General features: G+C 35.3%; 2 protein-coding genes across 6 annotated transcripts in view; both read left to right on the top strand.

Moving 5' to 3' along the window:
* LOC126978484 (uncharacterized) overlaps positions 1-15,490 on the top strand; it is a 64,187-nt gene that overhangs the window by 20,449 nt on the left and 28,248 nt on the right. For 2 of the 5 annotated variants that reach the window (XM_050827314.1, XM_050827310.1), the window contains exon 1: positions 4,538-4,714. The exons of 1 other annotated variant lie outside the window; for it this stretch is intronic. The gene's annotated coding sequence lies outside the window, so the exon portion shown is untranslated. Of the gene's footprint in view, positions 1-4,537; positions 4,715-9,299; positions 9,416-15,490 lie in introns of those variants that run through there. 2 more of the 5 variants (XM_050827311.1, XM_050827312.1) reach the window with 2 other exon arrangements.
* LOC126978465 (dynein intermediate chain 3, ciliary-like) lies at positions 6,004-7,837 on the top strand. Its single transcript, XM_050827281.1, has one exon. It carries the CDS (start codon positions 6,037-6,039, stop codon positions 7,756-7,758), a length of 1,722 nt encoding a protein of 573 aa, XP_050683238.1. The 5' UTR covers positions 6,004-6,036; the 3' UTR covers positions 7,759-7,837.

Genomic DNA, 15,490 nt, shown 5'->3' with positions numbered 1-15,490 from the left:
AGGTCACATCCACATATTATGTTTGTACCATTTTTGTTACAGAAATAAATATTTTTTCATTTTCATGTCATGCGAAATGGAGTAATGTGAAATATTAAATTTGAAAACAAAAATTGTGAACGATGCGGGACTCGAACCCACGACCTCTCGTGTTCAGTGCTCTTCCACTGTTCGAATGACGTATCGTTCATAAATTTTGTTTCTCAATTTAAATATGTGTAATTCATCCCAGAAGTGAGGATTATCACATTAATAAATAAATAACTAAATAAAATAATAAAGTTATCACTTTAATAAGTTAAGATTTGAAAGAGTGACATTTCAAGTAAATTTCCTAATATGCAAATATTGGGGTTGACCAGGTTATCATCTGTAAAGTAGATCCTGCAGATGAAACCACAAAGATTTATCAACGATACGTCACTCGAACGGTTGGCTCAGTGGAAGGGCGCACGGAACGCGAGAGGTCGCGGGTTCTAGTTCCGCATCGTTCATAAAGTTTTTTCCAAATTTAATTTGTAAAATTAATTAATTAAATTTATAATAAATTGAACAAGGTTCGATTCAAAAATAATTTAAATGATTTCTGTGAAGCGCTTGTAGACAGACCTACTGCATGTTCCTCTGTATATATCTATCTGAGTCATTACGCCATGGCTGCCCATTATAGTTATTAAGTTGATCAACTGTGACCCCAAGGCTAATTTATCGCCGTCTTGCAGGTACGGGCCCTCTTTGATGACCAATTACGCTCGTTGACTCTCAAACACAATTAAACGCTCACGGAGTACAGTTCTCTGTTCTTAGGCTAAATATATTATCGTTGTGATTAATTTATCAAATGTCCGCTGAATAACCTTAACAAATACACATGTCAAATAAGAAAAGTGTGTGTGTGTACTTATGTATGCACGCAAGGAGTTATACTTCTTTGGCCTAACTTAAGCTTAAAAATCCTTAAAATTATTTATTCCTCGTGCTATTCTACGTTTGTAGAAAGAACAATATTTTAAAAATCTTGTAACGATGGCTTTGACAATTAATTATTATTAAACTAGCTGACCCGACAGACGTTGTTCTGTATATAATAAATAAAATAATATTTTTATATAAATTTCTCAATAATATATCATAACATCAAAAATTACTTCGTAAAATATGCACCCTGCTGTCTTAATGAAATTGTTTCACAGCAGAACTGTCAAACCATGCGTCAATAAATTCTCGCATAGAAATTATGTATGGACACATCAAAGGAAAAACAAATTTGTTGTTTTTATTTAATTTAGCAGCATTTTCCTATTTATTCACCTTTTAAGCCTTCTCTGGACTTCCACAAATAATTCAAGACCAAAATTAGCCAAATCGGTCCAGCCGTTCTTGAATTTTAGGGAGACTAAAGAACAGCAATTCATTTTTATATATATAGATAACGAAAATGGCTGTACGGGCTTGAACCCTTTGCCTATCCTAATAATGGACGAAGAAACCAAAAAAAAATTAACGAATGTCGCAAACGTCAGAAAATTTTAGGAACGAACTTAAAATTTCACTTTTATCATTTTTTCATAACGCGCCTAAAGAAGTAAAACTTCAAAAAGCGGTTCGCTCGTTTTATAGATTTAGTAGGTACACCTACATTATACTAAATCTAATTATAACTTTAATTACCGTAGTTCCGTCTCATTTCAGTTTATACTAATAAATCTATGAAATACTCTGAGCACAGGTATGCTTTGATTTATAAGAAAAAGGAATTGAAATGGAAAATTTTTTAGAGCCAAATGGTATTACCCGCCGTGATGGCAAGCGTCCTGATGCAAATATGCTGGTGGCTTGGGCGTTGGGAAGGGCGCTGGTGTGCGTCGATGCTCTGGCTCCTTCTCATGTCCTAGTTACGTTGGTGCTGGGGCTGCTGCTTGGACTGCCGAAGACAGCGAGCGTCATACATACATCTTTGTGCCGTCTGGTGTCGAGCCACTTGGCCCGTGGAGCCCAGAGGCGCGGAAAATGTACAAAGTACTATCTTCGCGCTTCAATAATACTAAAAACCACAAAATAATATACAAATGAATACTATAAACTATATGCATGTATTAAACATCATGTTACCTTTAATTGATTTTTATTCATTTAGCGCCTATTTATCACGTATACTTTTAAAACATACAGTTATACTAACTTGAATAGTGAAAGTAAACAGAAACACATAAAAAAATAACGGGTTGCACTCCGGGAGTGCCGGCGGAGGTGAAGACTTTAACATTAACGTTGTGCATTTGGGAATATTTTAGAATGGTTAGCGAATAATTTTGCACGAATTGTTTTATTTATAAGTATAAAAGTACTAGCATTTTGTAGTTTATTGTAGTACAATATTCATTTATTGCGCTATCGTACACAAAGATGACAATTTTTATTATATAAAAAAGTTAAGACTTTAGAATTATTACAATTATTTTACATTAAAAAGTTTATCCCAGAAAAATCAACTTTCATACATAATTACGTCTTACGAATTTACGATCAGGTCCGGGTTCTGACGCGAGTCTAAAATTTTATACATATCTCAAGAAATGTGCTCAACGCTGTTAAACAAGTTGTACTTCAAAAATATTAAACCTCTTTGCTTAATCTACTTGCATCGCTAAAGGGACGCTAGAGAGTAATTCATTAAGAAATGTTCATTTAAATTATACATACAATGTCGGGCGCCCGAGTATATATGTCAAAATATAATGTAGGACCAATCTATAACCCCAACATAAATTATAGTCCTGTATTCTACCCAGGCAATGTGTGTACACAAAATACCGTGATGATTGCTTGAGCAGCTTAAAACCAAAGTCAAATAAACTTTATACAATTAGACTTTTGAAAGCGCTTTTGAATCGTCACTATAAATATTTCTTTTAAATTACTGAATCTAAAATAAGTTAGGAAAAAGAAGAGCTCGTAAGAAGAACTTACAAGAAACTCAACGGCTACTCTTTTAAATCAAATAGAGTATTTAACAATGGTTGTAACAAATTAGTTTGTGCATTTAATATACTAATCATGCTTAAAGTTAAAAAGGGTTTTAAATATCAAATATAACATAAAAAGTAATACAGAATAATAATAATTTAGGGGACAAACAAAACGAACAACTGTTTATTGGTTTGGGCGTCATTCACGATTTAAACAATGTTTTGTATTTTAGCCGGTTCGGTTCCCGGGTGTGGCCAGCGTTGTTCAATAAATTTCGTTTCTTTTTATGGAGGAATATTCCACCCTGTTTTGTACCTTTCGACCTTCTGAATTTAATAGGTTATTATATAATTTAAAACCGCTAGCCATAGAACTGTTTCTATATCATAGAAATAGTTCTACGCACTAGATCCGGCTGCCGTCATCCGATTTATTTCCGTCATCAGTTAGTCAATAGTTCTACGACTACAGCTGACCGTATTTTCACTGGTATGAATCGGATTCGTACTCATACATCCGGAAAAGACCGTGGTCTTTCTTATTTTGGCTCAAAATGTATACTGTTATGTTATGTTTTATTTAATATTCATGTTTCAACAAAATTATCATTTTGAAATGATTGTAGCGAGAAGTGATTATGTAACTTGAATATCAATAAGTACAATATCCTTTGTTTATAATTGCACGATAAGGGACTGCCATTGTTGCGTTACAGCTAAAGTACACTTCTAAGAATACTTACCAACATTATTGCAAATGAATAGAATTCTAGCAACAAAATAATTGTTGTGAACAGGAACCTACCGCGCTGTCAGTCTCATTCTAAGAGGAAGCGCTCAATGGAGAAGTAGAACTCAACTATCAATCGTTGACGTGATCGACTTGGGCTTTTATAGAGCAAGCAACTAAATGGATGCGGAATTTATTTTATTATTAGCCTTGTACTACTACTACTTACACTAATATATAGAGCAAATATGTAGAAGAGTTTCCAATAAGGTTCGAGCTTTGCGTCCATTACACGATTCCGATATAAGGGACGATGATGAAAGACCTTAGATATTGTGCAAAAAAGGAGAGAGCTCAAAAAGCAATAGTGTGGTTTTATGAAACCACGATGCCACTTCACAGAATAACATATGAATATAACCGTAACCGAAGAATTATTTCATGGATCTGCATTTGATATCGCACATTGTGGACAAAAATGCATCATGAGTTACATCCACTTGTGACTCATATACCTATATATTTTTTTATTGGCTTATAAGCTTTAATATACGTAGACATAAGTGGTAATGTATATCATAATATTATATGCATAAAGTTTTGACTTTTGACTCATAGGTCACATTTATTTTGCTTGTTTATGACAGTTTTTATATTGACGTTATTCGTCTGCGAAATAAGCCTTTCTAATGTTTATGCATATTCCATCTCCTTTCTGTTAAATACTCTAAATGAAACTTGGTCAAACTAGTCTTGTAGTACTCTACCGCTGTGTTTTTACAATGTTGACTCTACGCGATGCTTGGTACGTGGTAACTGGTAAGTTTGTAGAGACAGAAAACCTCCAGTTACGCGCCATTCACCGAGAGAGCCGCACTTGCGTGCGCGCAGCTTGTTATCACAATAATTACTACGAAAGTAAGTTACAAGTATCATCAGTTCAGTGAAATTTTTTTCCGCGGGAAGAATGTGATAAGCTTACACTGGAAACATTTGGATTGAGTGTTACATTATTGTAAGTGAACAATTTTAATAATAATTATGTATTAAAACATTAGTCATTGTTTTATCGGAAAACAAAAAACATTATTGCAAAATTTTCAATTTTACAATGCATACTTTAATTAATATCAAAAGAGGTATTATAATTATGTATTGGCATGTTCTTGAAATTATCGCATTCCATTGTAATTATTGCAAATACATCAAATAGAGTGTTTTTGTTGTCACAGTTGGTATGTGGTACGTAGATTATTTTACTTTTGTGGAACTAAATTTAAGTTTATAAACTGGTGAAGAGTGATCTTGGATATTAATGATTCTTTTGCAATTACATTGATAGATTAGTTAAAAAAATACATTTATAAAATGGAGACATAATATACAATATCACAAGGTTATCGTTTTATATATGATGTTCACATTAGCTTTGGCACGTACCTACTTTTATTCGTTTTTTGAAGTGAAAACTTCATTAGCAGCGTCGAGCACTTTTCTGGATGGGTGTAAAATATTAAACTCGCGTCAGGACACCTGACCTGATCGAAAATACGTAAGACAGCCGTGAAAATTATGAATTTTTCTGAGAGGCAAACTTTTTAATGTTAAATAATTATTGTAATAGTTCTGAAGCGTTAAATTTTTTATGTAAGTAATATAAATTGTCATTTTTGTGAACGACAGCGCAATAAATGAATATTATATTTAACCACATGAATCCTAGTACTTTTATACTGATAAATAAAGCAATTATGTACAAAGTTAATGTTCAAGTTTTTACTTCTGCCGGCACTCCCGGAGTGTAACCCGTTACTTTTTATAAATATACTTATTATTATACTATACATACCTATATAGGGTATTTACGTTAACTAGGTACCTCTCTAATTAACATAATTATTAAGTAACTTAAATAACGCCTGCTTTATGAAAAGCTTAAATATAATATACCTACATAATATTATAATTATATTGTACCCATTTTGTGTCTGAACAATAAAATGTTGTAGGTCTCTTTGTTTGTGCAAGCCAATCTCAGAAACAGCCAAATAGATTTGACTGTGCTACTGATGCATTGTGGCAAGTTGCCCGTCACATACGATGCTTTCATCGTAAACAAAAATGTAAGTTAATTGAAATAATTTGTTGAAATGTGCGGACAAAGAGACGAACACCCGCTATTGATAGGACATAGTATTGTTAAATAGTGAGCTGTGTTAGATATATTGTCAATCAGTTGGTATTGCGTAATGACACGTCATAGCCACAGTGATTCCACAGGTGTGATAGTTCAGTTGTAAATAACAACACTATATCACATGTAAACAATATTGCAAGATGCAAGCCAGTAAACCAAAAAGTTACGTGAGGTCGACCTACGTCTACACAAAACTTCGCAAATCCTTCGGCAGACAACCATTGTTCCAAGACGTACCTGCGCATCTGTTGGACTCTATAAGCCCCGATAGAGCGGAACAAAATCTTTATTGCCTCCGGAACCCGGTTCACGAATTTGTTCAGGCGACGCTGCCTCAGGCCTTGCACGAAACAAACACCAATGTAGTGGAGCTGCGCGAACAAGGCGTCAACCATACTGAGGGTGGGTGGCCCAGGGATGTTCACCTGTTGAATGAGGAGCACGTGGCGCGTCATCGGCGCCGCGTCAGACATGAAGACGGCTACGTGCGTGCCGTGCTGGGCCTCACCCCGCAGGTGACACGTTGCATTGATCAGAACAATGCCATCGACATGTACCAGACGTACTTCGATAACATCCCCCCACAAGCTCCAGTCGAGAAATACAACTTACAAGTAGCAAATGTTTTTAGAGACCAATTCAAACGCCCCGTATCCTGTATCACCTGGACCAACGAGAAGAAATCTCGTCTTGCAGTTTCATACAGTGAACAAGTTTACTTTTCTGTGACGCATAGTACAGCGCCGACCGCGTGCTATTTATGGGATGTCAACATACAATCAGCTCCGCTACTCGAGTTTAAGCCAGAAAGTAGTTGCTGGCGACTAGCGTGTTCCCCGAGCGATCCCGATGTATTATTAGCGGGTCTCGATAAAGGTATAACTGGTTTATTTGATTTTCGCGTAAGCAGTCAAGCTGTAGCCAGCACTTCCATATACAATTCGCACGACGCTCCAGTGAGCGGCCTCCTTTATTTACATACGCGCACAAATCGCGAATTTTTTTCAAGCTCTCCTGACGGCCAGTGCCTCTGGTGGGATGCACGAAATCTTTCAAAGCCATTCGATCAACTTTGCATGGCAGTTCGTCTTGGACCTAATGAAGAACCATCTCTGAGTAAAGCTGAAGGTATAAGTAGTTTGGAGTATGATCGCGGGTTGCCAACAAAATTTCTAAGTGGAACGGAGTCTGGATTAGTGATTAATGCGAATAGAATGGGACGATCTCATTCCGAGATCTTAGCCTCATACTGGCGAGCACATGATGGCCCAGTTAGGGCTGTTCACCGCAGTCCTTGTACGTTGAGAATGTTTATAACATGTGGGGATTGGAGCGTCCGTATATGGAGCGAAGAGGTCCGGACTGCGCCTATTATAGTCACGAAGCCATATCGCCATGAAGTCACTGATGTCGCTTGGGCACCTTTAAGATATTCCAGTTATATGGCAGTGTGTGACGGGGGAGTGTTTTACTATTGGGACTTATTGAGAAAACAACGGGAACCAGTGGCCAGTCTACAAGTAACAAAGCAGGGGCTTACTAAAGTGACCCCCCACCCGGATGGTGAGCTGATAGCGACGGGTGATAATGACGGTTCACTTTTCTTACTGCATGTTTCGGATAATATGGCCGTTCCTGGAAGTCATGACAAGCAGTTGGTTAATCAAATTTATAATCAACAGTCAAAGCGTGAACACATCTTGGATAACAGAGTAAAAGAAATTCGCTTGAAATTACGGGAGAACGCAGCGTTAGAAAGTGAGGGCTTAGCAGAAGAGTGCGGAGATGTAGTGGAGATCCTTGAGAAGACTGAGGAAGATTATTTTGCAATTGTCCAGGATGAATTAAATAAAATGGAGTGATATCATATCTTTACATATTTAAAGTTTGATGAAGGTTTAATTAATTCTTCTAAGCCAGTCTATTCACTATTTTAGTTTTGTGGATTAATTTTGTTATTTTTTATTACAGCATTAAAAACAAATTCCAATAATGATAAGACTCAATATCTTCTTATATTGCATGTGTTAAGATTTTTTTTGATGATCGTGGTAATGATACAAGGTCATATTAATGATAGTATTGCATTATGTCTATCGCTGATACTTGTCTAAGTTTTCAAAATCTAAATCGTTCTTATATCTAAATCTAATCATACGTTATTTGATTCCGCTACGAATGTAAATATATATAATATTATTGACACACTCTTACACAAATTATCTTGCCCCAAACTAGGTATAGCCTGTACTATGGGTACAAGACAACGATATATTTAATACAATAAACTTAATTAAACATACATAAATATAAATAAACATTCATGACTTGGAAACATACATTCATATTCATCATATAAATGTTTGCACCTAGCGGGATTCGAACCCGGAAATTTGAATATAATATATGAAATTCTCGTGTCCCGGTGTTTGTTACCAAATTCCTCCGAGTCGGCTTAACCGATTTGTATGAAGTTTTGTGTGCATATCAGATAGGTCTTAGAATCGGACCCCTAAATGATAAGTCAGCTATATTTCTAATATATAAAATTCTCGTGTCATGGTGTTAAACATTGAACTCCTCCGAAACGGCTTGACCGATTCTCATGAAGTTTTGAGTTCATATTGGGTAGGTCTGAAAATCGGACAACATCTATTTTTCATCCCCTAAATGTTAAGGGTAGTCCACACGATTTTATTTTTAATTTTTTTTTAATTTTGTTTGATTATGAGGCAGCATTAAAAAATACATACAACTTCTAATTTTCACCCATCTACGATCAACAGTTACTTTTGTATCGCGATTTTAATATCGGCAATACAAAGTTTGCTGCATCAGCTATATATATGTATATATATAAACACGGGGTACGTGAGGGTTATCTGATACACACCAGAATGAATAAATGAACTTTAAATACTTGGATTGGATGATTGCATGTATCGAGCAGCGCCTTACAAACTAATGTGTAAACATCACAATTGTACAACTACTTGTAGAGTTGCATCTAATATGGTCTTCCGAACATGCGGATACATAATATAAATATAATGGCTTGAGCTGCTTTAATGTTTATTGCTTGTCCCGCGTGCGTATTCAAACAGCAACGGCGAACAAAAGACAGGGAAAGGTCTCCCTTCTTTTTCACTCGCCCTTGTGAGCCATACGCTCTATCTCTTTCTTTACTTAGCATTATCCCACATCAGCATAATGTGCCCACTGTTAGAATACTTTAATAAATATTTCTTGACATAAGAATTGGGAATGAAGAACAACCGAACAATCTTGGCGATGATAATCTAATTAGTATACTATGACGTCACAGAAGCCCGCATGTGAGTGACACGCTCGGAACACATCCGTGAGTCGCGGGTCGTGACCGCAGATTTCTCTTACATTTCAGAAAGACAACATTGAGTAAACAATAGCTCCCGCCACACGACATGCACGTGTTCGTAGAAAAACAAGAGAAATTGCATTGAGAGGTGACAATGAGTGAGAGTTCCTGTATGTAGTCAGGTAACAAGATGTTATAGATGATATTGTATCTCTTAAAATAGTGGCTTCGTGTAGGTGTGACAACCGGGCGGAAAGTGTGGCGTTTATTACGTACAAATATGCGGACTGAAAAGTTTTTTTAATTGTGTATTAGATAAATATAATATTGATGGACTAGTATGCTATCTACTAACAAATTACTATTATTACCATAAACTTACAATATACAACAATCGTATAGACAGACAAAGCGTAAACGAGCGAAAACATGTCTAACGCAGATACAGCATGATAACGAAAGTGAATCTCTTATCACTTACATCAAATTGGTGCATTATCAAACTGCCGGGTCGACTTTGCGCTAATATATTCAAAATCTATGGATCTTGCTATATATCTCCTATCTTTATTGTAAGTGTATGGTATATTTTAAGTCTATGATTAATAAAATTTGTGTGTCAGCCCTAATATTTTTCTAAAGTCTGTTAAACTCACTTCCAACATCTCCCTGAGTTCAAGTCATGTCACAAGTCAAGTTGATATTTGCAATTTATTTGCTATAAAACAATGTTTCGTAGGTACGGTAAGATCACAGTAGACATATTATGTATTGTCTACTGTGGAAGGGATGCACAATGTACCACTTCGGGGAGAGTGTGATTCTATTCTACTGTTCGTATATGTTGAGGCCCTCGACTTCGTTGAGACGAATGTCATCTCATGTCTGCGACAGTGCAGCTTACCGTCATTCTTACTTTCTTTTCTTGGTGACAATGTACTATTTTATAGAAGACTAGCGTTCTGGACACTTCATTTTAGGTCACACTATTTAATTTACTGGATCTAACAAATCTTCGGAGCAGTAAACTCCTTAAGAACGTACAAGAAACACACCGGCTACTTTCTTAGCCAAAACTTGTTGTAGAATTTTGTATTATTTATACTTACTAAATGAGTTTACAATGCTGCATTAAATTTGCGAATCGCATTCATAGCTTTAAAGTGTTTTTAAACCTACTAATATTATAAATGTGAAAGTTTGCAAGAATGTCTGGATGTATGGATGCATGTTTGTTTCTCTTTCATGCAAAAACTTGTGAATAGATTTTAATTAAACTGTACAATATTATAGCTTACACATCAGAATAACATATAGGCTATAATTTGTAAAGACACAGTGTGATTTATCCAACATAATACGATAAGTGTCAGTAAGCAGGATAATTTGCTATCTGCGAGGTATTCATGTGTGCACTGCGAAAAACTGTAGGAGTTACAAATATTATAATATATTTGTTTATCTTAAAGAATCCTAGAAAAATGCCCGCGAATGCGAATATATATTTTATGTGTAAGCCATTATCGCGATGATAGTGTGTTTATGTTTGTTACTTTTTCACGCACAAACTACTGAATGTATTTAAATGAATATAACATAAATAAGTGTAAAGTAAGTACTTAAAAATCTGCAACCTGCGTTACAAATATACATCCTACTAATATTATAAATGCGAAAGTTTCTAAGAATGTATGGATGTTTGTTTGTTACTCTTTCACGCAAAAACTACTGATTGGATTTTGATAATACTTTACAATAATATAGCTTACACATCAGAATAACACATGGGCATTTTGATAAAAATATAGTACGAATCATCCAATATATAACGATGAGTGTTAAGTAAGTAAGAAAAAAACTGCCACCTGTGATATTCCGGCGTGGGCCCTAAATCGTTGGAGTATCATGTATAATGGAAATGTTAATCTAAAATAGTCCTACAAAAAAGCCCCTGATAGCATAAATGTTTCTTTTATGTGTAAGCCATTATCGCCAAAATCATAAATACAATAAAAATTATTTATTTATTTTATCGCATCTTTTATTTATAGTAGATAATCTCTGTCTATTTGACTACATTATATGAACTAATATTTAAATAGTTATGACGATGACGTCAACCGAGTGCGCGATATTATGGTGCGGTGAGGTGGTGGACGGTGAGAGGGGCTTGTGGGGCACCGGGCTACTCAGGGCGGAGGAACCATTAATTTTTAACACCTGCAGTTCCATTTAAAAGCATTGCATTTTCAATGACTATCAACAAATCGCAGGGTCTAATCTCAAAAGAAGCAGGCATACATTTGCGCATGCCATGTTTTTCCTACGGCCAGCTCTACGTCACTTGCTCACGCGTTTCTAAATCGCAAAATCTGCATGTTAATGCTGACTAAATAAATCATTAAACATTGTTTATAGGAAGGAGTATATTGCAGTAGCTACCTATAACTTTTCCAAATTTTCATTATTTATAATTTTGGATTTCACTCCGTTCCGAATAGCAGAAATATAAAATCGTAGAAAAATTTAGGAGATAAGAAAATAGTTTCTTTCACTTAAAATTATTATTACAATTATCAAGAGACTTATCTTTTTTTATGGAAAAGAAGGACTCACGAGCGTACGGACCACCGGGTGTTAAGTGATCACCGCTGCTCATATTCTCTTGCAACACCAGAGGAATCACAAGAGTTTTGCCGACCTTTATCTCTGGATCTACTGAACCGATATTGATAATTCTGTTAACAATAGAAGGTTACATTTTTTGTGAATGCGAGTATCATAGATATGCTTTATTTTACCGTCGTTGTCGTAGTAGTCGGATTTGTAAAGTATTTCGGAGAAAAAACAGTCTAACACTAAAAATTATTTATATGGCAAAACACCGTTTGCTGGGTCTATTATATATGAACAAAATTCTGTTTAAATATAAACAACCGCACAGTTGCCGAATGAGTCTATGGCATCAAATAAAACTTATGTTTTACGTATTTAACACTTTTAATCGACTCCACACAATTAGTTAATCGATACAATATTGGTACTACCCAACTTACTTGACTTTATTTAAGTTACCACAGACCACGTCTACCACCAGGTACTTCTGTACTGTACGTGATCTGTACACTCATTTATGATTCTCTAATTTAATTTAAATCACTGAGTTCCAATTTGGTTCCACTGTTCTGATACATAAATACAAATTGTATTGGAAGGCACACAATAAACTTCCAATTACGATAACAAGAGGTATTATTCTTTTTTTTTATGAAAATAAGGGACGAGACGAGCAGGACGGTCAGCTGATGGTAATTTATGCGCCCTGCTCATTACAATGCAGTGCTGCTCAGGATTCTAGAAAAACCCCAAAAGTTCTGACCAGCACTACAACTGCGCTCGTCACCTTGAGACATAAGATGTTAAGTCTTATTTATTCGCTACGGCGTCCTTCACACCGAAACACAGTAATGCTTACACATTACTGCTTCACGGCAGAAATAGGCGTCGTTGTGGTACCCATAATCTAGCCGGCATCCTGTGCAAAGCAGCCTCCCACTGGTAAATTCCCAATTCATCATTCTGAAGAATATAAAACCATCAAAACATATTATATTAAATACTACTTAATATCAAACCTAATAAATGTTTCATTTTCATCGAGTTATATGGCTTGATCTCGTCCCACAACAACTAACATAACTACAGCGATATACTCCAAAGAATTACCTCATCGACCTCACAAAAGAATGTTTAAGATCATCCTTATCAAGTGGGTGTGTCCAAAGGTTACCTCGAGCATTCGCAAATTAATAATTACCCATACTATCATAATCGCTGGAAACGCGCGCATATCTTTATCTCTCAGGTCTATCTCCTTACTGGTAATATACACCTACGTACCTATAGATAGTTGGAACACAAGTACGTCACAGAAACTTTCACCTCAACAAACCGCCACCTACTCTCAGCTAGAGTACGATGACGCCGTTCATGCCAAATGCTTTGTACTAAATCTTTGCCTCGTACAATTATTATTAACTAGCTGTTAACCCCGACTTTCTCCGCGTTCACATTATGTTAACATATGTTTTATGTAATCCTGCATGATGAACAACAACCTATATGTATTTGTCAAATTTTATTGAGATCTAATCAGCCGTTTCGTGTGATTGAATAAGAAACATTCACATTAAGGCGAAGGGTAGACAGAAAACACGCAATCAAGGTGTTTTTAGACAAGTTCTGTGGTGAAAATATAGCATTTGGAGCTATACACACTACTTTATCCTGTTACACATACCCTTAAGTCTTACTTGTAGGTTGCTAATGCTTGCTGTTGGTTAAAGTTAACACTCCAGAACTATTATGAACTACCAGTTTTCTTTGCAGTTAAACAAGTTTTTTCTCGGCATGTTTCATTTATTTAGTATACTTCTCTCATAAAAGTTGTTTTTATAGCTTTTACTTTTTTGTGTGGGTACATTTATCCAGATTAGTAATCAATAATGAGGATTGTAAGCAAATAAACTGTTTGCGCCTGTTAAAATGTTACATTTTCGACGCAAGAATTTTTAAAATATTGGCTTTGTTACATAGGAGCCGTGAACTCATATCATTTTTAAGCATTTATCATCGCGGAGTTCCCCCGGGACGAATATGCATGAAAATGGATCGAATTCGAATATTAAATACTATTCACATTAATAATTTTAGTATGGGTAATAGATGTACAGGCTGATGGCGGCCGGGTTTCACAAAAGCTTCTTTTAAAGTAGATACAATAAGTTTATTGTATAAACTTTGGTTGTCCAGCCCTGCGTCTATAACGATTTATTTTTATATTACTATTGCATTTTAGTCTTTGACTTTAACTATGCCAGTAGGCTTCCCGCAAGTAATAAATTGATAAAGTTTCTTCTCCCGCATATTAATTATATGGCACTGATTTTAATATTAACAAAAAATAAACAGTTTTACTCCGGGAGTGCCGAATGAATTGAAAACTTGAACATTTTTTAATATTTTGGAATTTGATGATTAATTTCGCACGAATTGCTTTATTTATCACTATAAAAGTACTAGCATGTATGTGGTTTAAATACAATATTCATTTATTGCGTTATCCTACACAAAATGACAATTTAAATTCCATAAAAAATATAACACTTCAGAACTATTACAATTATTTTACATTGAAAATTTTATCTCTTAGAAAAATCAACTTTAATCCATAATTTCAACGACTGTCTTACGAATTATCGATCAGGCCACGTGTCCTGACGCGAGTTTAACATTTTATACCCATCACAGGAAAAGTGCTCAACGCCGCTAATGAAGTTTTCACTTCAGTACGAAATAAAATTAAGACTAAAAAATATAAATGAGTAAGGGAGCATGACGTATCCCATTGTGCGAACATTTGAAGGTGCGTTTCGTGCGTGGCCAATTGAAGTCAGAATTCAGGCGTGATATTATGTATGTTGATTGTAATGGGGTCTCTGGATATTGTCATTGATACAGAAATTTTAAAGAGTAACCGACTTCATCGTGGACTGAATCGCCTGCAGAAACTATACCAGTGGGAGGCTCCTTTCCACCGACTATGGGTACCACAACGGCGCCTATTTCTGCCGTGAAGCAGTAAGCATTACTGTGTTTGGGTCTAAAGGGCAAATGAGACTTGACAGCTTATGTCTCAAGGTGTCGAGCGGAGTTGCAGTGCCGCTCAGAATTATTGGGTTTTTCAATAATCTTGAGCGGCATTGCATTGTAATGGGCGGGGCGTATCAATTTCCATCAGCTGAACGTCCTGCTAGTCTCGTCCTTTATTTTCATAAAAAAAAAGACTATTTTACAATTATCTACTTCAGTAACAATAGCAGAGACAATGGAAATATCAAGTCAATAGGAATAGATTTAGAGTAAAACAGTTTTAATGTGATTGTCAGACATAATGATGAAGAAATAAAATAAGTTTAAAATTAAGTTTACTTTACATAGGGTGGCTCAAACAGCCATCAATACAAATATATATATATATATCTACAAGTTTACATAGGTTGCATTTACAAGTTCACATTCTTTAAAAACGTACTGTTTAAACTTATTAAAGGTATTACTATATACTAGGTAGGTAAAAACTTATTATATACTTATTAACTTAGTCTTCTTTCTAGCTTTCTGTGACCTGCAAATAATCTTGTATAATATGTTTTTAGCACAACGTAAACTGGAACAAAAATATCTATTTCGGATGA

The sequence above is a fragment of the Leptidea sinapis genome, chromosome Z (genome assembly GCF_905404315.1).
Source record: "Leptidea sinapis chromosome Z, ilLepSina1.1, whole genome shotgun sequence".
NCBI classification, from domain to species: Eukaryota; Metazoa; Arthropoda; class Insecta; order Lepidoptera; family Pieridae; genus Leptidea; species Leptidea sinapis.
The sequence above is the reverse complement of the archived record's forward strand: the minus strand, read 5'-3'. Positions and strand labels throughout refer to the sequence as shown.